The following is a 24,302-nucleotide window of genomic DNA, read 5'->3' as shown; positions in this document are numbered from 1 at the left end:
AGGGTTGAAAGCTTAAGTCGATCGTATTTATAGAAGAAAAGCATGAGCGCTGTTGCTATCTATCCACGTCCGTTCTGATTTTTTATTACCGGAGTGATAGACTGAAGTAACATGCATGGCCTAATTTTCCTCAAGTTGCGCTTAATAGTTGACACAAGATACAAGACATTCTTCCTTTTGGGTATCTTATATTAAGATCGAGAAGTATATTTGGAGCTTGATTCAAGGATTGCGACCTACACGTGTATCACATAATATACTCGGAACATTATGATTTCAGCCATGTTAATTTGTTGAGGATCGGACATTGTTACCCATTTGTCAATTACGTTTAATATTTTGTGAAGCTTTGAATCCAAACCCTATAGAATACATATATCATGCTTTTGCCGCATTGGGGTCACACTAGCTATCATACAAAAACGGTTACATGTGCTGAATTCGACGTATTGATTTACTCAAAAGTCTATGTTATATGATGTAATTCAAGGTTAGAAAACCCGTTAGACTCTTCCAGGACAAAAAAATAGACCCTTAGTTAAAAACCGTATAGACGAGCTGGGCGGACTTCAAAAGTATGAACATTATGCATGATATTTCCTTCTACTAAAAGTGAATAAAAGGTTTCTAGAGATGATTTTGAAAAGCCGATATTGGTCAAGTCTTTCAGTAAAGAAAAAATATGCATGTAGAGGTAATTAAGGATTCTTTATTGACTTAACCACAAATTAAGCCAAACGAATCACTCTTTTCTTCTTGTCCAAATGCCAAATTCAAACGTGAAAGAAGCTCGATGCCAAGAATGATAATTAACCCAGATGACTATCAACACAAATCAAGCAGTTGGTTCTTGACTAATTTGCATGGCTTTCTTGCATTGGTAACAGTAATATCAGCTAGGGCTCGACCAGCTATATATCCAGGGCAATAATTTTCTAAACGAAAAGAAGGGACTGTCGGTGGAGTTGTAGGGTTCTGGGTGATCGAGGATCTTTGATTATGATGACAAAAGGTTCCTCCATGGATTCAGCCGTTAATGGCGGTTATTACCGGTCGTTATCTAATTTTCCATGCATGCCATTTTCAATATGTTTAATCATAAATCCAACGACTACAGTAATCTCTACTTTCCGGTTTATAAACTAATCGATGAAGATAAGAAATGCCGTCGTTTCATTTGGTTGGACATGCATTAGTATTTTTCAACTGAAAATTAATGGAGGAGATACGTCCATAGATTTATATAAGATCCATGGAAGTGTTTAAAAATCTCATTGAGATTGAAAATTTGAAATCTCACCCACCGGATCTGTCCCTTTTGGTTTTATATAGATTGTTACATGGATTTTAGTCCGACTAAAACAAACTTTTAGATCGAATAAGGTCAAAATATATTGAGAGAGTACGCGGGGAGAAATTTTAAAACAAAATGCTCAAGTTAGTTGGGTGAATTAAGCTTTCGGTTGCGTGTTAAGAAGTTAGTTAGGGTTTTTGTAATGATTCTTAGAGACGAACTCCATGCATATATGAGCTTTAGAGTTTGGATTATATCCATGCTTGGCTGGAAGATGATACGTACTCTTGCCGGCGAGAGCGGGATGGAATCTATTTTCCAAGGAAAAAGATGGGTTTAATCACTGAGAAAGGTCGACCATCAAGAGTTCAAGACCAAGAAAGTGAGCAAAATCGAGAGTAGAGGAACATCCAGGTTGCTACATTACTGGTTTATAACCAATACTCGCCTAAAGTTCTGAAAATCCTAGCAAGCTTTGTATAGTACCGTCAATGTGCGCACATTGTTTGCAACATAGATAGATAGTCGTTGCTTAAATTATATTATCCGACGTAAACGAGTATTGAAAACCAAAAGAAATTAGACGATAAAATTAGATAGTTTGAACTTGAAAAAGAGAAATATTTTACGATACTTGTTCACAAACATTGAATTTCGACACTCAATTCTGGAATATATCTTGAATTGGGTACTAGTTCATGCATGCATGTATATATACATTATGTTCCTTAGGCTGAGGTTTAAGTAATAGCTAGTCATGAACTGATATATACGTACGCTCCATGTACGTGAATCAGACTGATCAGCTTGGTGAGGAGTGGTCGGCTGCGGTGAGATCCAGAGACTACAATGTGGGCGTTGTTTGAGCCTAGTGGGTAATTTGGTCCAAGATGCGGGGTACGTTTTTGGATAACATTTGGGCCAGTACCCGTGACCCTTTTTTAATGCGAGGCCCACGAAGGGTGGCGAGGTCTGGCAACACGTGAGCTAGAGTTTTGCAAGGATTCTGATACCCCGCGGGATTGATGTCCTCGCGGGGTCCTTTGTTTCAGTTCGTGTAGGATTTTGCAGTGCATGGCGAGGTAGAATTGGAAATGGACTGTAGTACTCCGCGGGATAGGATCGCTTAGTGATCGAGTTCGCGTACGACGCTACAATGAGATGATGCGGGGCGGTGAGTGAGACCTAGGCGAAGTCTGTTCTGGACACGTGTTGCATGGATCGCGCGGCTCGCGAGCTGGTCGTATCCTTGTGGAATTCTAATTGCGGGGTCCGAATGGGTTGTGATTAGGTCTCTGCCAATTGCTTGTGGATCGCTATATAAGGGAGCTCGACACAGCAAACAGACAGACAATCAATCATACAAAAAACAATTACAAATCCTCGAGCATCCTCGAAACCCTAAGTTCTAAGTGCACCTTGCCTTAGTTCTCAGACCCCCTCCTGATTCGCCTTTTTTCCCTATTTGTTGCTCTGCTCGCTCTAACAGTGAGTATCGATTCATAGGTGACAAGAGATTTTACTTGTAATCCCTCATCCGTGAGGTAGCACCGGTAACCCCCTCTTCGCTTGTTTAGAAGTCTAGCCGCAACGCATTTCTTTCCTCGCCCGCGAGGTGGCACGCCCTGCAATCTCCTTTTCTTTACTTTTGAGTCACCGGAGTTCCGACTCTGCCCCTGCTGAGACGCGTGGCCGAAACAGGCGTGAACTTGTTGCAGAGGTTTTTGGCGGCGACTTCAGCCAGTTTAGCCTCCGTAAAAGTTGAATTTGAACATTTGGGCGGTCCAAATCGCTAGGCTACGCCGCTACTACGGCGGCCGTTTCATTTTAAACACGCCCCGTTTCATTAAACTTCACTGGCAAATCAATAAAAAGTCCAGGCCCACTATGATACAAGTATCTGGCCCTATAAGAAGTAATTTCAGGTTTTTATGGTTTTTAAACGGTGGTCCCCCTCAGCCCGTTTTGGCCCATCACACACTAACCGCCAAGACGTAGCCCATCTCCGCTAGCCCACAGAATTTTTTTTCTTTTATATTTTTTCTTTTTCATTTTACCCTCGTCTTCGTCCCGCTCAAGAAAGCTTTGCCTCCACCACCCAATACCCATCTCTCAGCTTCACAGCCATGGCCTCTGTTCCAACCCAACTCTCTAGTCCCTGTTGTGATCCGTACAGTAATCCCTGCACTTGGTGTCACATTGCTACTGGACACCTAAGTCTAAACTTAATGTCATGACAAACCATGAAACCAAGACCAAGACTTATGCAATTGAGGATATAGAAATAAGACCTTTTTTTTTTTTTTTTTTTGACAACATAGAAATAAGACCTTGATTAAGGCTAAAAAAAGTTTATTTAAGTGCAATAATACTCTCTGTGAAATTTCATAATATTTTTGTTCCAATAATTGGGGTTGCAGGACTAGGACCATTTCTTTTGTCCATTCATTCTTTAACTTTCTCTTTGAGAATTTGTAGCCTTATCCCAACAAGCCCTTCTCTAGTTAGCTCTCTATACACACAACTTGAACATCCATGTTGAATGGTCCTGCTTGATAGTGATCAACTGAAAATGATTGAAACTAGTCTACATGTTCCTATGAAGTCCAAAACATTTTTGATATTCTAGCTTTGAATATCCCACAAGATCAAGCTTGCTCTGATATGCTGATCTCAACCGGTCAAGGAAAGACAGCTGCTCCTACTATTCTCCATGTATAAGTTAGAAACTTCAACTTAAACTCTCTAGCACTCCTCTCTTTTTGTGCTGGTGTGAGCTTGGAGGAAGAAGCTGAGCTATGGCGGTCGGAGTTGCAATGACAGGTGAAGGTGGACAATACAATGGCAAGGTCACACCATTTGTCATCCTTTCTTGCATGATGGCCGCCACAGGAGGTGTTATTTTCGGCTATGATATTGGAATTTCAGGTTAGAATTTTTTTAACTTGCATTACATTAGCTACTGTCACTAGACTTGTCACTTGTGCATGAAATTTAATTCTAGATTGTTGAATTAAGGTGGAGTGACATCAATGGAGCCATTTCTCGAGAAGTTCTTCCCGGAAGTGTACACTCGGATGAAATCAGACGCCAAAATCAGCAACTACTGTAAATTTGACAGTGAGTTGTTGACATCCTTCACATCATCACTGTATATAGCTGGCCTTGTAGCGTCTGTTTTTGCTAGTTCTGTCACAAGAGCTTATGGCCGCAAGCCTTCAATCCTTGCTGGCGGTGCTGCATTCCTCGCTGGTGCAGCTCTAAACGGTGCGGCTGTGAACATTTACATGCTGATCCTAGGACGCATCTTGCTTGGAGTTGGTGTTGGTTTTGCAAATCAGGTACAACTTTCTTATATAAATATAGAGGAGGCAAATGACTTGAAAGACACTCCAATGAATAGAATCAGAATAGAATCGAATCCTGCTTCAAATGTTTTTTCAATTTGATGAAATGATTAACTTTCGTCCGAATGTTAATGTTGTGATAAATATTTGGCATGCTATTTTATTGCAATGTGAAAAAGTTCAATAGGTACATTATACAAAATCTTATGTCTTTGGAAATGCCAATATATATGTTATTTTGTTTGTGCAGTCTGTTCCTTTATATCTATCAGAGATGGCACCATCAAAATATAGAGGAGCAATTAGCAATGGCTTCCAATTTAGTGTTGGCATTGGTGCATTATCAGCTAACCTCATCAACTATGGCACTCAAAAGATCGAAGGTGGTTGGGGGTGGAGAATTTCCTTAGCCCTTGCTGCAGTGCCTGCCTCAGTCTTAACACTCGGTGCATTTTTCCTTCCGGAAACACCCAACAGTCTAATTCAGCGTAGTGTAGACCACCAAACAGCTATGCTAATGTTGCGGCGCATCAGAGGAGTTGAAGATGTTCAATTAGAACTTGAAGATCTCATCAAGGCCAACAACATTTCCAAAACCATCCAACACCCTTTTAGGAAAATCCTAGAGAGGAAGTATAGGCCTCAACTTGTAATGGCAATAGCCATCCCTTTTTTCCAGCAGGTGACAGGAATCAATGTCATAGCCTTTTATGCCCCAATTCTCTTTCGAACAATTGGCTTAGGTGAAAGTGCATCACTTTTGTCTGCTGTCATGACTGGTGTAGTTGGCACAATATCAACCTTCATATCCATGCTTATAGTGGACAAGTTTGGCAGAAGGGCCTTGTTCATAGGTGGGGGACTTCAAATGTTGGTGTCACAAATGATGGTAGGGGGAGTCATGGCAACTCAACTAGGTGATCATGGTGGAGTGAGCACAGGGTATGCATATTTAGTACTGGTTTTGATTGGCATATACGTAGCCGGATTCGGGTGGTCTTGGGGACCTCTAGGGTGGTTGGTTCCTAGTGAGATTTTCCCTCTAGAGATTAGGTCAGCTGGACAAAGTATCAATGTGGTAGTGAATTTTTTGTTCACTTTTATTGTTGCTCAAACTTTTCTAGCTATGCTTTGCCACTTCAAGGCTGGGATTTTCTTCTTTTTCGGAGGTTGGGTGATGGTGATGACACTATTTGTGTACTTCTTTCTGCCGGAGACAAAGAATGTGCCAATGGAGACGATGGAATCAGTGTGGGTTGAGCACTGGTTTTGGAGGAGAATTGTTGGGGATGTTGGTAAGGAGTTGAAGAATGAAGCTTGATGAAGAAGATACATAGCATTCAGATTACACTAGGGGTGCAGAATTGAATGTGCAAATACATCATTTTATGGGCATGGCCTGATTCCAAAATCCAATTTTCTTCATTTTGATTTACTTTTTGGTAAAAACTTGAAAGTAATCAACAATGAGCTATGATCACATCCAACATATTACATATGAAAGGCATAAATGATCGAAGTACATGAACTTCCAAAACCAATGCCAACTTGATACTTCAAAAACTATGCCAACTTGAATTCAGATTATTAGTGAAGACGAGACTTGCATCACTGTGACAAACGTATACAAGGGCTCTCTTACAATAAGCACAAACTCAAGTCACTAACAATATATCTTGAATTTTGTATGAAGTAACTATATATTATCAAGTTACAAAGAAACAACTTTGAAATCAATTAACAAAACCCTTTGAAAAATTCGCTCCGCTATAGGAGGAGCTGAGTATCCCAAAACCTAAAACCTAGGTTTTGGTTGAAGGGCGGCGGGGAGACCTGGCTGCTAAGTTCCATACGGCGTACGTTTCATTCGCTCGTGGTGATCGTCGTTTGGTCTTGGGGTGATTCTGTCAAGGCTTGGGGGTGCTATGTTCTTGGGTTTGCTTGGGATCAGATTCGTTGTGAGCAGTGATAGCGGAGAGGAGGCTGGTGTCTACGTCGGTGGTTTTACTGGTCGTCGGGGCAAGTTCTTGAAGAGACAGGTCGGCATCTAGGTGCGGCGAGCGTCGGTCGGTGGTGCGAGCTTCGTCAGCAACGGCGGATATATTGCAGAGGCTTGAAGATAAGAAGGTTGCGTTTGGCTTGATTGTGATTGGCTGCTAGCCAGGGGAGGTACCAGCGGCTGGTTGTCATGGCCTCTCGACGGGGAAGGCTGCCGGACTAAGTCGCGATGACGGCGGCTCTGTAACCCTAACTCGGGCACTGATGCAGTTGGGCTTGCTACTGTGGTCTAAGTTTTTGTTCACAATAGCAGAAGTTACCTCTAACACTGATGAATCCTTAGAGTAGACTGAGTAGGGCAACTGGCAGCTGCATATCTCCCATAAACAAATCCCAAAGCTATAGACGTCACACTTCTTGTTGTATGGTTTCGACTCCAAGACCTCAGGAGCCATGTATTGAAGGGTGCCGGTGTGGCCTGTCATCTCGCTCAATATCGAAGCCTCAAGACGTGACACACCGAAATCTGCTATCTTTACTCTCTCATTTTTATCAAGAAGCAAATTGTCTGTTTTCACATCTCTGTGCACAATGTTCTTGGAGTGCAAATAGCTCAATCCTTTGGCAAGATCCAATGCTAGTTGCAAGACAACCTTGAAAGGCAGCTTCCTTTCGCGAAACTTCTTCAGGTGAGACCTGAGAGTACCTCCAGGTACATACTCGCTGATCACCCAAGCAGAGTTACTAACGATTGTTGTAGCTCCAATGCATTTGGTAATGTTGGGGTGTTGGAGCTTGTACCAAATAGAAATCTCGCGCTGAAAATCTGTTTGCAAGAATCCTCCCTCGTCTTCTCCCCAATCCAATATTCTAACAGCAACTTCTTGATCCTGGTAGCGACCTTTGTGAACTGAAGCAAAGGCTCCACGAGCAAATGCTTCTTTGTTTATAACCAGCGTTGCAGGATCTATTGCCCATTCTTGTGTCCTCTGTATTTCGAATTCCATGGCTCGAACTTTGTGATTCTCTAGCCCCTTCTTCTTCTCTATCTCAGTTTGTATGCATACTCTATCAAGATGCTTCTTCAGCTTATCGTCCATACTCTTGATATCAATCTTGGTCTTCATCGCATGAGACTCTCCTCTTTTCTCTTCCATCTTTCTTGAAGGTTTTGCTGATCACTAACTCGAATTTTTGGAATCTGTTAGGTTTTGCAGCTTGAATGATGGAAGCCTTTTCCTTCTTGGATACGTAAAGGAAAAAAAAATGGATGAGGGCATTCCCATTAGGTTAAGGATTTCCTTTTCCAAATGGGCGGGGACTGCTCCTTTTCCATTGGGCATTGGCCCGTTCATTGATTATGTTATTTATTTTTATTTTTATTTTGTGTGTTGCTAGCTATAGAAGAAAACGGTCTAAATTGAAAATGTGAAATGAAAGCACTAAAATAAAATGTAATATTTTTTTTTAAAGTTTTTCTTTGTTTTGGTTAGGGTTATCCGCTCCTCATCATTGAGTGAGGGTCTAGGGTTGTGTTGTGTTCAGTGTCATTAGTTGTGTGGTTGTGTCAAGGTTATGGTGTGTTTCTAGAGACTATTTTAACGTCGGTTATTTCTTACTGTCAATGTGATGGAGAGGTTGTCTTTACATATATGCCGACAATCAGGGTCGGCCTTGAGGGGTGCGGGTTGAGGTGGCCGCCTTAGGCCAATGCTTCCTGGCAAGCCTTTGGCCATTCAAATATGTAAAAACTATGTGTATAGTGTACATATGTATTTGTTTTACCTCATATAAACACATTGAGCTAGTTTACTCTAGAGGTTGACTGTAAGGGTGTATCGCAACTTCTGAAATTAATTTGGTTACGGTTCAACCTCTATCGGTTCTTGTCCATTGTAATATATTGTTGGGGATAGAATGAAAGAAGAGTGGAGAATTTATGAACACCACCGATATATACCTCCCATGACGTTTGGATTCTACTAATTACTAAACGTGCTTATCTTTCTAAACAATGTAAGGGAAAAAATTCTTCATAAATTTTCGAGAAAGATTCAAACTTTTATTCATAGAAAAAAAACTATTACATAGTTTGTGATCGACCCACTAGAGCCTCATCATCACCCAAACACATGGGAATACACAGTCATGTTCACAGTGACTGATTAAAAGATTTATGGTCAGTCACCATTAGATTTAAATCCAAAAGTAGAGACAATTATTTTAAAGTAGAGTTGTTTTATTTTTAACACTTAGATGTAAATCTAATAATGACTGACCATGAATCTTTTGACTAACCATGTTAATACTACTGTGGGAGTACATCTTCAACTTACACGATGTAAGTTACACCCCTCTTAAAAGCCTCGATCAAAGACCTCACACTAGAAGTGATTGATATAAGCCAAGAAGGCACATCTTCGGACCGTAACTCACGTCCACTCTCTCAGACTACTACATTTGCATGAGCAGCTATTATACATGATTAGCTTTCATAAGAGTTTCCCAACATTTTCGTCATCATAATTTGTCAAGGTAAAATAGTTTCCAAGTAGATAATTTTATGAAGTACAACATAGTTGACAAAGTAACAACTATTTTATCCAAACACATAGTTGACTAGCGTAAAATTCTGCGGTCAAAACTACCTCCAATTTGTATTCGTCTGTTTATCTTGTAGGAAGTTGTATATATGTTACATGTCTGTCACATCCATTACTAAATTTCAAAACCAAATCGTTACAAAATCAATAATATTCAAAATAGGCAACCATATAAGAACATAAAAAATGTAACCAACGTGGGACCTCCCACGTAGGCACTGTCACTGCCGTCCGATTATCCAAAAAATCTCAATCTACGGCCCACGTGTCACCACCCCATTGAGCAGCCAACCCGAAAATCTTAAATTTCCCAAAATTTTGAGTGACCTGGCTCTTCTCTCTCCTTTCTCTCTTCCTAATTTCATTTTCACCTTTTGAATTTCGCAATTCGGTTCCAGCTGATCAAAAGGTTCTGCAAATTAGGGTTCTTGTTTTTCTTTAATCATCCAAAGATTGAATTTTTATCTCTGTATTAGTAGTCCTGGGTTTGATCAGGTTGCGATTGATATTGATTTTTGCTTTAAGAATTATCTGTTTGGTACTGGGTTTAGTGCAGAACAGGCTTAACAGGTGTTCTTCCATTTAAATAAGTAGTGTTTGGTGCTTATTGTAAAAATAAAAATGTCAACTTGAATGTTTGAACCCATGCGACGGTGCTCAACAAAATTAAAAGCAAGATGTATTCCATAAGTCGAAGCTTCTGACCTTTTTAATGAATAATCTTCTTGTTGATGAACGTCTAAACCCTAGTTTGTTATGTTAACTGATGAAACCATTGCTAGCCATTGACATACGCACATGTACAAAGTTTAGAATTTTAAAAAGGACTCTGTTTAAAATTTATGTGTATTTACGTGTCGTGCAGACGTGCATACAAGAATTATCTGTATTTACATCGTATATAAAAAATCATGGCAAGTACAAATCATGCCAAAGGTCTTGAAATGCTGCAAATCGTTATGAGAATCTATATAATTAAACACACACTTTAGATTCTCACTCTATGTCGCTGGCTGGATCTTTGGCATCCCAAAAGTAAAACATATATTTTAGCTACATATACACAAGTTGAACATGCATGTTGAATGGTCCTGCTTGATAGTGATCAACTGAAAATGATTGAAACTAGTCTACATGTTCCTATGAAGTCCAAAGCATTTTTGATATTCTAGCTTTAAATATCCCACAAGATCAAGCTTGCTCTGATATGCTCATCTCAACCGGTCAAGGAAAGACAGCTGCTCCTACTATTCTCCATGTATAAGTTAGAAACTTCAACTTAAACTCTCTAGCACTCCTCTCTTTTTGTGCTGGTGTGAGCTTGGAGGAAGAAGCTGAGCTATGGCGGTCGGAGTTGCAATGACAGGTGAAGGTAGACAATACAATGGCAAGGTGACACCATTTGTCATCCTTTCTTGCATGATGGCCGCCACAGGAGGTGTTATTTTCGGCTATGATATTGGAATTTCAGGTTAGAATTTTTTTAACTTGCATTACATTAGCTACTGTCACTAGACTTGTCACTTGTGCATGAAATTTAATTCTAGATTGTTGAACTAAGGTGGAGTGACATCAATGGAGCCATTTCTTGAGAAGTTCTTCCCGGAAGTGTACACTCGGATGAAATCAGACACCAAAATCAGCAACTATTGTAAATTTGACAGTGAGTTGTTGACATCCTTCACATCATCATTGTGTATAGCTGGCCTTGTAGCGTCTGTATTTGCTAGTTCTGTCACAAGAGTTTATGGCCGCAAGCCTTCAATCCTTGCTGGCAGTGCTGCATTCCTCGCTGGTGCAGCTCTAAACGGTGCGGCCGTGAACATTTACATGCTGATCCTAGGACGCATCTTGCTTGGAGTTGGTGTTGGTTTTGCAAATCAGGTACTACTTACTTATGTAAATATAGAGGAGGCAAATGACTTGAAAGACACGCTAATGAATAGAATCAGAATAGGATCCTACTTCAAATGTTTTTTCAATTTGATGAAAGGATTAACTTTCGTCCGAATGTTAATGTTGTGATAAATATTTGGCATGCTATTTTATTGCAATGTGAAAAAGTTCAATAGGTACATTATAGAAAATCTTATGTCTTTGAAAATGCCAATATATATGTTATTTTGTTTGTGCAGTCTGTTCCTTTATATCTATCAGAGATGGCACCATCAAAATATAGAGGAGCAATTAGCAATGGCTTCCAATTTAGTGTTGGCATTGATGCATTATCAGCTAACCTCATCAACTATGGCACTCAAAAGATCAAAGGTGGTTGGGGGTGGAGAATTTCCTTAGCCCTTGCTGCAGTTCCTGCCTCAATCTTAACAATTGGCGCATTTTTCCTTCCGGAAACACCCAACAGTCTAATTCAGCGTAGTGTAGACCACCAAACAGCCAATGTAATGTTGCGGCGCATCAGAGGAGTTGAAGATGTTCAATTAGAACTTGAAGATCTCATCAAGGCCAACAACATTTCCAAAACCATCCAACACCCTTTTAGGAAAATCCTAGAGAGGAAGTATAGGCCTCAACTTGTAATGGCAATAGCCATCCCATTTTTCCAAATAGTGACAGGAATCAATGTCATAGCCTTTTATGCCCCAATTCTCTTTCGAACAATTGGCTTAGGTGAAAGTGCATCACTTTTGTCTGCTGTCATGACTGGTGTAGTTGCCACAATAGCAACCTTCATATCCATGATTATAGTGGACAAGTTTGGCAGAAGGGCCTTGTTCATAGGTGGGGGACTTCAAATGTTGGTGTCACAAATGATGGTAGGGGGAGTCATGGCAACTCAACTAGGTGATCATGGTGGAGTGAGCACAGGGTATGCATATTTGGTACTGGTTTTGATTGGCATATACGTAGCCGGATACGGGTGGTCTTGGGGACCTCTAGGGTGGTTGGTTCCTAGTGAGATTTTCCCTCTAGAGATTAGGTCAGCTGGACAAAGTATCAATGTGATGGTGAATTTTTTGTTCACTTTTATTGTTGCTCAAACTTTTCTAGCTATGCTTTGCCACTTCAAAGCTGGGATTTTCTTCTTTTTCGGAGGTTGGGTGATGGTGATGACACTGTTTGTGTACTTCTTTCTACCGGAGACAAAGAATGTGCCGATGGAGACAATGGAATCAGTGTGGGTTGAGCACTGGTTTTGGAGGAGAATTGTTGGGGATGTTGGTAAGGAGACCAAGAATGAAGCTTGATGAAGAAGATACACTAGCTAGGGATGTAGCAGTCACATTACACTAGGATTGCAGAATTGAATGGATCAATACATCTTTTTATGGGCATGGCCTGATTCTAAAAATCCAACATTCTTCATTTTGGTATACCTTTTGTTTTGGTTATAACTTACAAGTAATCAACAATGAGCTATGATCACATCCAACATATGAATGGCATGAATGAAGTACATGAACTTCCAAAACCAATGCTAATTGTAACTTGATACTTCAAAAATTATGCCAACTTGAATTCAGATTGTTAGTGAAGAAGAGACTTGCATCACTATGCATGACAAACGTACACAAGGGCTCTCTTACGATAAGCAAAAACTCAAGTCACTAACAGTATATCTTGAATTTTGCATGAAGTAACTATAATCAAGTTACAAAGAAACAATTGTGATTTCAGCGTAAATACTTGTATCTTGTATTATCTACATGTATGATTTGCTAGCTACCTATATACTTAGTCTCCGGCATGGAGAAGCAGAAGCAACCATGGTGATGCTTTGAGTTTTCAATCGCCTCTAACATGGTAACAACTTCCTCCATATCCGGTCTTTTCCTTGGATCTGCATCCCAACATCTTTTTATGACTTTGGCCAAGGAGCTTGGACAACTTTTCGGTATCTGTGGTCTTAAGTTGTTGTACACAACAGCAGAAGTTACCTCTGACATTTGTGAATAGTCTGAGTAGGGCATCTGGCAGCTGCAAATCTCCCATAAACAAATCCCAAAGCTATAAACGTCACACTTCTTGTTGTAAGGCTTAGACTCCAATACTTCCGGGGCCATATATGCAGCGGTGCCGGTTTTGCCTGTCATCTCACTCAATATCGAAGCCTCAAGACGTGACAAACCGAAATCTGCTATCTTTACTCTCCCATTTTTATCAAGAAGCAAATTTTCTGATTTCAGATCTCTGTGCACAATGTTCTTGGAGTTCAAGTAGCTCAACCCTTTAGCAAGATCCAATGCTAGTTGCAAGACAACCTTGAATTTCAGCTTCGTTTCGCGAAACTTCTTGAGGTGAGACCTGAGTGTACCTCCAGGAACATACTCCGCAACTACACAAGCAGAGCTACCAACCATTAATGTTGTAGCTCCGATGCACTTAGTAATGTTCGGATGATCAAGGCTGTACCAAACAGAAATCTCGCGCTGAAAATCTCTTTGCAAGAATCCTCCCTCATCTTCTCCCCAGTCTAGCTTTCTAACGGCAACTTCTTCGTCGTTGTAACGACCTTTGTGAACTGTAGCAAAAGCTCCACGAGCAAAGGCTTCTTTGTTTATGACAAGCTTTGCAGGATTGAGAGCCCACTCTTGTGGCTTCTGTACTGCCATCGCTCCAACTATCTCTGTCTTCTTGTTCTTCTTCTCCATGTCACATAATACTCGATCGACATGCTTCTTCAGCTTATCGTCCATGCTCTTTATGTCGATCTTGTTCTTCATCGCACGAGACTCTTCTCTTTTTTCTTGCATCTTTCTTGAAGCTTTCGCTGGATCACTGACTCAGAATTTTCAGAACCATTTTGGTCTTGTAGCCTTGAATGATTATATATATATATATATATATATATATATATATATATATATATATATATATATTCGATGTTCACCAACACGAATAGGAAATCCCTTTCTTTCTTGGATATACGTAAAGGGCAAAAAATGGATTAGGGCATTCCAAATGGATAATGATTTCCATTTCCAAATGGGCCGGGATTTCATTAGCCCGTTCATTGATTATGTCTTTTTTTTTTTTTGGTACTAGCTATGACAAAAAACGGTCTAAAAAGTGAAAATGTGAGAGGGTAACACTAAGATAAAATATAACTATTTAATATTTATTTTAGGTTTTCTTTGGTTTTATTCGCCCCTTAGCATTGACTGAGGGTTTAGGGTTATGTTAGGTTCGGTGTCGTTGGTCATGTGGTTGTGTCATGATTAGTTGTGTTTCTAGGGACTATTAGTTTTAACGTCAATCATATATGTCTTGTTGTCAATGTAACGAAGAGGTTTGTGTTTTCATGTATGCTGATAGTTTTGGTGTAAAGTGCCGAAATGAGTTGTTTATTTTTGAGGTTAATTGTAAAGATGTATCGAGGTGGATTAGGTTATGGTTCAACCTCTATAGGTTATTGTCTATTGTAATCGTTGATGTTTTGGTAAGGAGGAGTGTTCTTGTCCATTATAATTGCTGATGTTTTGATAGGAAGGAGAGTGGAAAATTTATGTCTACCATCGATATACATCTCCCATACACGGTTTGCACGTCTCGATTATATTAAACGTGCTTACCTTTCTAAAACAATGTAATGGGAAAAAAATTTCTTACAATTTTTTGAGAAAGAATCCAACTTTTATACATAGAAAAAAAGATTACATAGTTAGGAATTGACCCATTGTAGCCTTGGCATCACCCAAACACATGGAAATATATTTTCTACTCACATCCCTCCTAAATACCTCGATCAAACGCCTCTCACTAGCTATAAATGGTAGCTAGATATGGGCTAAGAAGGCACATCCTCTTACCGTAACTAACACCCGTTCTCTCAGGCTAGTGCATTTGCATCAGCAGCTTGATTATTGTTCCGCAGCATATACATGAGTATCTCATACCTCACCCTCGGCTTTCATAAGAACTTTTCAACATTTTCATCGTAATTTGTCAAGATAAAATAGTTTCCAGTAAATGATTTCTAAAGTACAATATAGTTGACAATGTAACAACTATTTTATCCAAACACATAGTTGACTCGTATTTATATTTGTTTGTTTATTCTTTAGAGGAAGTTGTATCTCTTACATTCACGTTTATTACTAAAATTCAAAACAAATCGTTACAAAATCAATTGATATTCAAAATAGGCGACCATATAAGAACAGAAAATGTAACCAACGTAATACCTTTCACGTAGGCGCTGTCACTGCCGTCCGATTAGAATATATAAAAATCTCAGTCTACGACCCACGTGTCACGACCCCATTGAGCAGCCTATTTAAATTTCCGAAAATTTAGAATGACCTGGCTTTTCTCTCTCTAAAAAGCAGCCATTTTTCTTTTCTTTCTTCCTAATTTCATTTTTCACCTTTGAATTTCGATTATTCGGTTCCAGCTTCCTTCTTCCCTGATCAAAAGGTAGCTCCTTTTTCTCTGCAAATTAGGGTGCTTGTTTTTTCTTTAATTATCCAAATATTGGATTTTTATCTGTATTAGTAGTACTGGGTTTGATCAGGTTGATTGATATTGGTTTTTGCTTTAAGAATTATCTGTACTGAAAACGAAGGAGGGGTTTGGGAATCTGATACTATTGATTAGCTTTTGAATTTGATACTGTTATTAATAAAGATGAGATTTTGAAAGATAGAATTAACTGTACTATGATTCTGTAGATTGAATGGCTTTGTTTAGAGTTTAGAATCTTAATTTTTCAGTAACAAACTAACAAACAAGAAAGCTTTATTTTTTGTTGTTGCAAGAACAGATATGATTGCTATGCTATATGAGATGTCCAAAGCTGATTGCTTTTCTTCTTTGTGGTACTGGGTTTAGTTCAGAACAGGCTTAACAGGTGTTGTTCCATTTTAAAGTTTGATTGTTGAGGCTGCTACTGATTGGAAATGCCTTCTGCTGTGTCGCCGCGGTGGCAGGAGAAGGCTACTGATTTCTTTTCTACCTCAGGTACGTTTTGGTTTCATGGTTTACGGTTTTGGTGTCCTTTTGGTTATTGAGGAGAAGTTGTTATAGCTGAATTTGGATGCAGGGGTTAAGATTAAGGAAGCTGGACAAACGGCTGGGACATTTGTCGAGGAGGTGACAAAGGATGCAAAAGTTAATGTCTCTGATATGGCGGGGCGAGTTGGGTCAATGTTCAAGAGTCGATGGGCGATTCTTCAGAAGCCATCGACGAGGCAAGCTGTGCAGGAGCGCCTTATAACCGCTGCTGCTACGACTGGCACATTGTTTAGGAAGGGATTGTCAGAGACAAAGGACAAGGTGTCAGTTGGAAAGATCAAAGTTGAAGAGGTAGTTTTGCTAGAACTTTACAATGTGGTAAAAGTTTATATCCAGTATAATTATGGCTTGTACAAGGCTGCTTTACTATTCAAAGGGGTCTGATATCTTTCTTCTAATGTGTAAGGAACATAACGGTTCTTAGTTCAGGATATAAAATCTTACCTTGATGGAGTCTTCTAACCTGGTAGAAATCTGAGATATATCATCCATCCTACTTCACCTTAGATATCTAGAGCCTATTGCCCAAAAGCAGAATTGGATTCGGTAATGGTCGTGGGTTTCTACTCCCATCTACTTCAGCACTGTGTTGATTAAGTATCTTGGGAAATATAATTGATGGCTTCATTCCCAACTAGCTTATTTTTATCAGTATTAAGTTCTTTCAAGAAACACACTAGGTAGCAGCTGAAATAGAAAAGTTGTATGCTAGAGTCAAAACAATTTCAGCCTGCACTATGACACTATCCATGAAATAGTCATATGTATGAAGTGGGTATTATAGCTGACACATGTGATGTGCTAATATCTCAGGTGGCAAAGAAGACTGCCCAAAAAAGCAAAACTATTCTGAGTGACATTGAAAGATGGCAGAAGGTATAGACTGTACAGAAAGTTTCTTCTGTTCTTTTTTCTCTTTGTTATAAACATTTTTGGAGGTATCATAATTTCTCTTCCTTCCATTTTCAGGGTGTTGCAAGCACTGATGGTAAGTTTCTATAATCTTATACTGCTTCCACAGTGCCCTGCTTCTTGGCATAAACTTAACTAAATATTTGAGAGTATTTTAGCTGTGAGATTTCCAGTAATTTGATGAAACTGTAATACTGACCATAGTGTGGATGCGGATTGTGAGAGATTTATGACTTGCTTAGATAATCCATTAGTGTTCATTGACCCTTGTCTGGCTTCCTCTTAGATCAGCTTTTTATTCAAGCAAGGCAATATACACTATGATCGGAAGAATCTGGATTTTGGATAGATGATAAAACTTGTGCATGAAATCTGTGATAGGAAGATTAAGTATATATGTTTTCTTGACATCTAAGGTTATGATAGCATACCATTTGTCACATGGTTCTAACTTTATTTGTATGCATAGCTGTAAGGTTGATGTTGTAGCTAAATTTCTTTCAAAAGAGTCCGAAATTATCAATAGGCAATGTTTGTTTAAGAAGAAACTATAGGATCGTCTGGTGGTTTGTGTGCTTACCTACAAGACTGTATGTTACAGTATTAGTTTCCTATAATGCTGGCATGGATGCTAATGGTCAATTTACTTTCTATTTGCAGTTTTTGGAGTTCCACTTGAAGTTACTGTGCAACGGGAACAATCTAGCAGGCCTATTCCTCATATTTTGGTGAAATGTGCAGATTATCTCGTATTATCAGGTGCTGCACCTTAGGTTTACTCTGCTGTATACACATGCATATATGTGTCTGCAAGGATATGCGGACATTTAGCTACATGCATTCATCCTGGCAAAATCTATATTCATGCAATGAATTACCATTTCAAGATGATTAATTTGTTTGTCATTGTTACCAGGGCTAAACACACCATATCTGTTTAAAGGCGAGGGAGATAAAAAAGTTATCCAACAATTGATTTCTATGTATAACCAAGGTATGCGAAGTGTTTGTCTGACTGTCTGTGCAGGCGTGCTTGTGTGTTTTCTTTCTTCTTTTTTTTAGAACGAAGTCTCTGGATTGTTCGATTTGTAAGGAGTATAATGTTGTAATATCACCTATATCAGATTCAAATGCATCATTACCAGAGGGTTTGAGTTCAATTGATGTAGCGGCTCTAATCAAATGTTACCTAGCTACCCTTCCTGAGCCATTGACTACAATTGAGCTTTATAATGATATCAGAGGTGCTCGGTCTAGCACAAATACAATGAGAAACGTGCTGAAGAGGCTTCCTACTGTAAACTATACAACACTGGAATTCATTACTGCACTACTGATGCGTGTTAGCCAGAAGTTGGTTCTCAACAAGGCATGATACCTCTCTCTCTCTCTCTCTCTCTCTCTCTCTACTACTACACATGGACATTTATTCATAGCCAGATATTTGATACAAGTTCTCAGTTATTTAAATTTATGTACAGATGGACACACAAAGTCTTGCAATGGAGATGGCCCCTGTTATAATTTGGCAGAAGGGTAGGGCACCAGAGCTATATAAAAAGTATTGGAATAAACCATCAGAAGGTCTTTCCAAGAAAAACTCGGATCCAGAGCCTACTTATAGTGCATGGGACATGCTTTCTGGTGAGTGCTTCATTCCATACTCTCAGGGTTCTAAAAGTAAGAATTTGAAGGAAGAATTAGGTTTCCTTTAAGTAGAGGACAATAAGAATACTGGCATATATAATATCAAATAGATTTGGGAAGCACTTTATGTATTTAGTACATCAAATATCCTTTAGACATAGATTTGGGATAACTCTAACTGTACTTGTTGTAAAATTACTCAGCCATTAAAGCTTTGTCATTTTCTGTATATTACTATTGTATATAGTTGATGTTGATCGCCTTTTCTTCCAGTTGAGTAATGCTAACTGATTGATAAAGCTTTAGTGTTCGTTTACATTTCCCCTTTCTTTGTAATTGGATTTATGTGACAGTGTGAAAAAATGGGCCAACTCTATGAAGAAAAAGGAAACTAGAAAGGATAGAAATTGAGAATTTGATGTTTATAATTAGAAATCCTACTAAATATGTGTGATATTGATGGTTGTTTTCCTTTTACCTAACTTAAAATTTTGTTGTTATAGATGAAGATGATACTGCAGATGATTCCATTCCTTTGGATGATGGTGTGCCTATCGACTTGGGTGCTATCGAGGTTGTTCAGTGTCTCATGGAACATCACAATGCGATATTCACAGATGCAAATGAAACAGTCTGGAGGTGACATCATGAGTTGCCCTGGTTTTCTCTGACATCATCTAATTCAACTGAAATTATCAAGAGGGAAAGCTTTGGTTGAGATGATCTGGATAGTAGAGGTTATTTTCTTTGCCAATCCCAAAAAGGTTCAATTTTCTCTCCATTTGGACATTTGAAGTACGGGGAAAGCTTGAATTACTTGCTTGGGGAAAGGAAAGTTACTGTACAGTTCTTAGCATGAGTGTTAGTCTGCAGCACTGAAATCTTGCAAATAATACAGAACTTAATGTGTGATGAGTTCTGTCTATATTATTTTACTCTGGGAAGTTAGTTTCTAACTTACTGTTGCATCTTTACACTGTAAATTTCCTAATGACATCAGTTCATATTGAGCTTGGTGGATTCAGCTGGCGGTGGACTATGTCTACATTGGCTCAGCACATTGTACAAAGAAGTAAATTTGTGACTCCATTGAATTATGTTGTCAGTAAAGTAAAGCTAGCTGCATGATCAAGGTTATTAGGATTAAAATATTATTCCTGAATATGAAACCTCTATTCATTTGTTCAGTATCCCAAACTAGAGTTGGTACAACGAAAAAGAAATAAGGTATGGGGAATTTGAAATTTCATATATCATCTCATCATCTGGATTTGATAATAGCAATTGTTAACTGCTGGGTTTAACTAAACAGATTGATTGAAAGGAAATCTTCCTACTCTTCCACTTGTAGATACCCATCTTACAACTTTGATCATGAATATCCCTCCTTGCTTCGTAGGGTACTCTTAGCATTGTTGATGCCCCTTTGCTAATATCAAATGCCACAATAGACGGTTTGTAGCAAGTATTTCCTTTGGGAATGTAATCACTGCAATCTGTAGCAAGTATTTCCTTTGGGAATGTAATCACGGTTTGTAGTAAGTATTTCCTTCTGTAGTTAAAGAGGTTTGGAGAGAAATGTTCTGCTGCTATAATTATAGATGCTGCATTTAACATGACTAGGCAAGATGAAATTATTATCAGAACTGTAAAAATTACGACTTGACTCTAATTCATATCAGTGAATGCTTTATAAAACAAGATAGAGATGTAACATTTCAGTGAGACTAACAAGTCATCAGTATAGACATGGTGCGTCAATTTTATATATCAAGGACAATGATCAGCAGAGTCCTATAGAAAACCCTCAAACTCCTTGGCATTATCCAACATGCTAAACTTTCAGGACATTATTAAGATACCATCAAACCAAGCAAACAATGAGCAACCAGGAACTAGCGTCTTCCTCGAATCTTATTTTAGGGGCACTCAAGTGAGAGAATGAAGAATTGCAACGTCTAAGTTCATTCAAAAGAAAATGAAGGACAAAAAAGAAAACCCATTAATCCTTCAACTGTGCCGTAATATATGTTAGAAGTAAAACCATTACAACCATCCAAAGTAGGAGTCTCTTCATATACAATCAAGTCACCTCCAAACTTGTTTTCTCTTAAAGACAGGCCTCTCACCAAAGATACGCCCAAATTGAAGAGACATTTGCATAACTCAGTCTTTATTTAGAAATATTTAAGAGACATTTGAAGGTTGAAAGTACGTAGACACACAATCGATAATACAATACAGGAAAATGTCTGAGCATTACAACCTTCATCAACGTACTCATATGCATGAGCTGGCATAAGTGTACCTTGATAAGCTATTTATGTTATCATCAGTAACTGATCTTGTTCAAAGATGAGCTGCTGCTGCTGCATCAGTGGCCTTCTTCTTCTTCTTCTCTAATTCATGATCCGTTAACACATCAATACCACAAAAGATCCTTGTGCTATCTCTATATGCGTGAGCAAGGTGACAATCGCTCCCACACAATCGTGTTACCTGTCCAACAGGAAATAAGACAAATCTGACCATATATACTATCTAATCAATCACATTATTGAGATTATTAGTCCACCCTAAACTGCATACGATTTGGGGAGCAAAATAGAGGTGAGAAGTAACGTACATCATAGAGGTAATTGAGAAATCTTTCGCATTGATCATACGGATATCTATTACCCTGAGATATCTGTGAACCATGAACGATATAAGCAGCCCCGGGATTAGGAGAATTCTTGATAAGAGCCTCTTGTTGCTGGCTGGTACTCAAGCCATAACCTAATAATGGAATCAACAACCAGTTAGCTTAATATGTATGTAACTATATATTAAGACCAATTCCACATATACCTGCACTTCTGTAATTAAGCGATCTTCCTCTTCTGGTAAGCGATCCTGAAAGATAATAACAACGCGGTCAGATCGCATACCCAAATCCCAAAAACCCTACAGATCGATGACAGAGAGAGATTTAACACTAACCTCCTCCTCCTCCTGCACGAGAACGATTGCGACCCATATGATTGTGATTTCCAAGCTCTGCGCAGAGTTTAGGGATCGAGGGCTAAAGGGTTATTTTTAGATTGAGGGCAATTGTTTTCTTTTATGTAAAGACTTGACTTGCTCTACTATACTCTTGCTTCTCTCTTTTTTTTTTCTTTTTTTTTCGATAGTGCTCTCCAAGTCTCCATAAACCCTAAACCATAAAGCAATATAACTCTCCGTATCTGTTCATCAAATCCATTGATCATCTCTCTTCTCTACCCCACACATCACTTCCCCCTCCATAGCTGGCGGCGGTCGGAACTTGATGGGTCTTGTGTTCTCCGGTCCAGGTTTGTGGCGACCCTTAAATTTATTTTTAATTTCTCGATCCGATCTGTACGTATATCTAGCTAGGGTTCTCACATCGGATGATGTTTTAAGAAGAGAATTAGAGTTGATATCTACAACGAGTCGATGATCAATCTTTGTTTTTGTTTTCAATTTCTGGGTTTGTTATATTTCCCCTATTGGGTTTTCTCAGTTCTTCGATCATCTAGACGGAGCAATAATGAGTAATTTGGTCTGAAATTGCTAGGGCTTGATCATTGATCTTAATTGGTGTTTGGTACGTATACATATGAGTTACTTTCAGGAGGAGGACTTGTATGTATTATTCGGCTTCAAAGTGATTCTGTTAACAGTTTCCCATTTGCAATTAGATCAAGTATGAACTGTATATGCAGATCTGGGTGTTTTACTGATTTGGGCTCCAAAAGGAGTGATTGGTTAAAATAAAAGGTTTGAAAAATTGAGACCCTTCTGGTCATATAGTAGCTACTACACCCATGTTCATAAAGACAATTTTTTGGCTTTATTTTGAAAAATTTAACTTTTGTCACATTTGTGTATTCTTTATTTCATTTTTATGTCTACATGCTAATGTTTTGAACATTGATAGTATTAACTCGGAGTCAGCGCCAAGATGAGCTTGTAAAGATGTGTCCAGATGGCATTGCTAAGGTTGTTCGTCGTCCAAAAACAAATCCAGACGGGTCTGAAATTGTTTGCATAACTGAATATGAGTTTCCCGAGTGGCAATGCGACTCTTTGATGAACAGATTCTGGGAGGTATATATTCAGTCACTCCTTGTAAAACTCAATTGTGTTTGGATGTATTGCAAAGTTTCTCATATATTGGATGCAACATCATCCATGTATGATCTTTTTCTTTTCCTGGGCAGGCAATTAGAGAGGGTGAGACATGGAACGCAAAGTTCTACGGCAGTGTGCTTCCGGAACATTGTGGTATTGAAGTGGACATCAACAAGGCGATAGATAATCGTATCAAAAAAAACAAGGCGAAAGATAATAGCTCTGCTACTCCCCCTAGCTAATTCGGTTTAACAAAAATGACTATTCCGTAGATCCCTTTTGTGTAATTTATATTTGCATTTGAGATATTCAAATACTTCCTTTGTATATCAGTTAAATATCATCTCCCCTGCAGTATTTAAAGTAATGTGCCAAGATCTCCTTTTGTTCTGGGTTTTGGCATTGAGTTTGCTTTACCCGATTTTTGATTTTCTTGTTTCAGTTGTTTGATTGCTTCTCAGTTCAGGTTAGTGAAGAATTGCAGTACTGGGAGATGTTTGTTCTTGCCGGCTCTTAGTTTGGTTTATATTCTGGGTAATTGATTTGGTGGAGTACGTGATGAGTAATTAAGAGTGTGTGCATGATGCAATATGGTGGTTGAGTGAAAGAAATCCTAGAAGGGATCGAGTTAATGACATTTAACCGTATACATCCCCCGTAAAAAGAAGAGCCCAATTTTATATATAAACTGTAATAGGTAAGTCTGGAAACAGACAACAGCAGCCATATACGTATTTTTGGATCTAGGAGACCACAGCAATCATGTATCCTTCGGATACAACCATACTTGTAAATCACAGCTATACCTCCAATATTCCTCCAATATAATCTTCTGGGTCTGAATCTCTCCTTGCTGATAAGGATGAGTTTCCGTATGAGTTTTGCGAAAAATAGCTCAATTACTATTGTGATGTACGTTACTCGATTATCTCGATCACCTTAGTTTGCTCTTCATGCCCGTCTTGTATACTATATATGCACCAAACACTTTAATCCTATATATACATGTTTTAAGGGTCCAATTCATCATTTACCATCCATGATGCATCTGCAATTCCAAGTCCTTAGCTTAGGCTATTCTTATTATTATGTTGTTGCATAATAATTTATGTGATTAACTAATTAATTAGGTAATATGGTCAGATTATTTGTCAATGAATTCGAATCTATTTCCTGTTGCACAGGCAGTCAGGCAGTGCGTGTGTGTGGGAGCGACTGTGTCTCCGCTGTGGGAACTCGCAGTTTCCTAAACGACATTTGTGGTCTTGACGTGAAACCTGATGAGTTTGAGAAGGGGGACGTCATTGATGCTGCAGCAGCAGCTCGTCTTTGAACAATGCATGGCAATGCATCTTTTGCTATCGATGACAGACATTTCGATAAGTGACTTAT

General features: G+C 38.9%; 5 protein-coding genes across 5 annotated transcripts; 3 read left to right on the top strand and 2 right to left on the bottom strand.

The window, feature by feature from the left end:
- The first annotated feature begins 4,075 nt into the window (after positions 1-4,075).
- LOC101303660 (hexose carrier protein HEX6-like) lies at positions 4,076-5,962 on the top strand. The gene is made up of 3 exons (XM_004308981.1): positions 4,076-4,222; positions 4,313-4,635; positions 4,892-5,962. Exons 1-3 carry the CDS (start codon positions 4,093-4,095, stop codon positions 5,960-5,962), a joined length of 1,524 nt encoding a protein of 507 aa, XP_004309029.1. The 5' UTR covers positions 4,076-4,092.
- An 865-nt stretch (positions 5,963-6,827) lies between these two features.
- Positions 6,828-7,796, bottom strand: LOC101303378 (serine/threonine-protein kinase HT1-like). The gene has a single exon (XM_004308980.1). It carries the CDS (start codon positions 7,794-7,796, stop codon positions 6,828-6,830), a length of 969 nt encoding a protein of 322 aa, XP_004309028.1.
- A 2,787-nt stretch (positions 7,797-10,583) lies between these two features.
- LOC101303078 (hexose carrier protein HEX6-like) lies at positions 10,584-12,448 on the top strand. Its single transcript, XM_004308979.1, has 3 exons — positions 10,584-10,713; positions 10,804-11,126; positions 11,378-12,448. Exons 1-3 carry the CDS (start codon positions 10,584-10,586, stop codon positions 12,446-12,448), a joined length of 1,524 nt encoding a protein of 507 aa, XP_004309027.1.
- Positions 12,449-12,919: 471 nt separating this feature from the next.
- On the bottom strand, positions 12,920-13,924 carry LOC101302797 (serine/threonine-protein kinase HT1-like). Its single transcript, XM_004308978.1, has one exon. The coding sequence runs from the start codon at positions 13,922-13,924 to the stop codon at positions 12,920-12,922; it is 1,005 nt and encodes a 334-aa protein (XP_004309026.1).
- Positions 13,925-15,962: 2,038 nt separating this feature from the next.
- On the top strand, positions 15,963-19,956 carry LOC101297963 (uncharacterized Rho GTPase-activating protein At5g61530-like). The gene is made up of 9 exons (XM_004307741.1): positions 15,963-16,160; positions 16,243-16,505; positions 17,028-17,090; positions 17,184-17,202; positions 17,787-17,885; positions 18,043-18,120; positions 18,251-18,495; positions 18,608-18,770; positions 19,277-19,956. Exons 1-9 carry the CDS (start codon positions 16,100-16,102, stop codon positions 19,414-19,416), a joined length of 1,131 nt encoding a protein of 376 aa, XP_004307789.1. The 5' UTR covers positions 15,963-16,099; the 3' UTR covers positions 19,417-19,956.
- The last annotated feature ends 4,346 nt before the right edge of the window (positions 19,957-24,302 follow it).

The sequence above is a fragment of the Fragaria vesca genome, linkage group LG7, assembly GCF_000184155.1.
Source record: "Fragaria vesca subsp. vesca linkage group LG7, FraVesHawaii_1.0, whole genome shotgun sequence".
Classification (NCBI taxonomy): Eukaryota; Viridiplantae; Streptophyta; class Magnoliopsida; order Rosales; family Rosaceae; genus Fragaria; species Fragaria vesca.
The sequence above is the reverse complement of the archived record's forward strand: the minus strand, read 5'-3'. Positions and strand labels throughout refer to the sequence as shown.

What these genes read in the sequence shown, in the direction of transcription:
- LOC101303660 (XM_004308981.1), top strand. Translation starts at nt 4,093, where the DNA reads ATGGCGGTCGGAGTTGCAATGACAGGTGAAGGTGGACAATACAATGGC. An exon ending in CTATGATATTGGAATTTCAG is followed by an intron (nt 4,223 to 4,312) that starts GTTAGAATTTTT and finishes TGTTGAATTAAG; the next exon opens with GTGGAGTGACATCAATGGAG. An exon ending in GTGTTGGTTTTGCAAATCAG is followed by an intron (nt 4,636 to 4,891) that starts GTACAACTTTCT and finishes TTGTTTGTGCAG; the next exon opens with TCTGTTCCTTTATATCTATC.
- LOC101303378 (XM_004308980.1), bottom strand. Translation starts at nt 7,796, where the DNA reads ATGGAAGAGAAAAGAGGAGAGTCTCATGCGATGAAGACCAAGATTGAT.
- LOC101303078 (XM_004308979.1), top strand. Translation starts at nt 10,584, where the DNA reads ATGGCGGTCGGAGTTGCAATGACAGGTGAAGGTAGACAATACAATGGC. An exon ending in CTATGATATTGGAATTTCAG is followed by an intron (nt 10,714 to 10,803) that starts GTTAGAATTTTT and finishes TGTTGAACTAAG; the next exon opens with GTGGAGTGACATCAATGGAG. An exon ending in GTGTTGGTTTTGCAAATCAG is followed by an intron (nt 11,127 to 11,377) that starts GTACTACTTACT and finishes TTGTTTGTGCAG; the next exon opens with TCTGTTCCTTTATATCTATC.
- LOC101302797 (XM_004308978.1), bottom strand. Translation starts at nt 13,924, where the DNA reads ATGAAGAACAAGATCGACATAAAGAGCATGGACGATAAGCTGAAGAAG.
- LOC101297963 (XM_004307741.1), top strand. Translation starts at nt 16,100, where the DNA reads ATGCCTTCTGCTGTGTCGCCGCGGTGGCAGGAGAAGGCTACTGATTTC. An exon ending in GAAAGATCAAAGTTGAAGAG is followed by an intron (nt 16,506 to 17,027) that starts GTAGTTTTGCTA and finishes CTAATATCTCAG; the next exon opens with GTGGCAAAGAAGACTGCCCA. An exon ending in AGATTATCTCGTATTATCAG is followed by an intron (nt 17,886 to 18,042) that starts GTGCTGCACCTT and finishes CATTGTTACCAG; the next exon opens with GGCTAAACACACCATATCTG.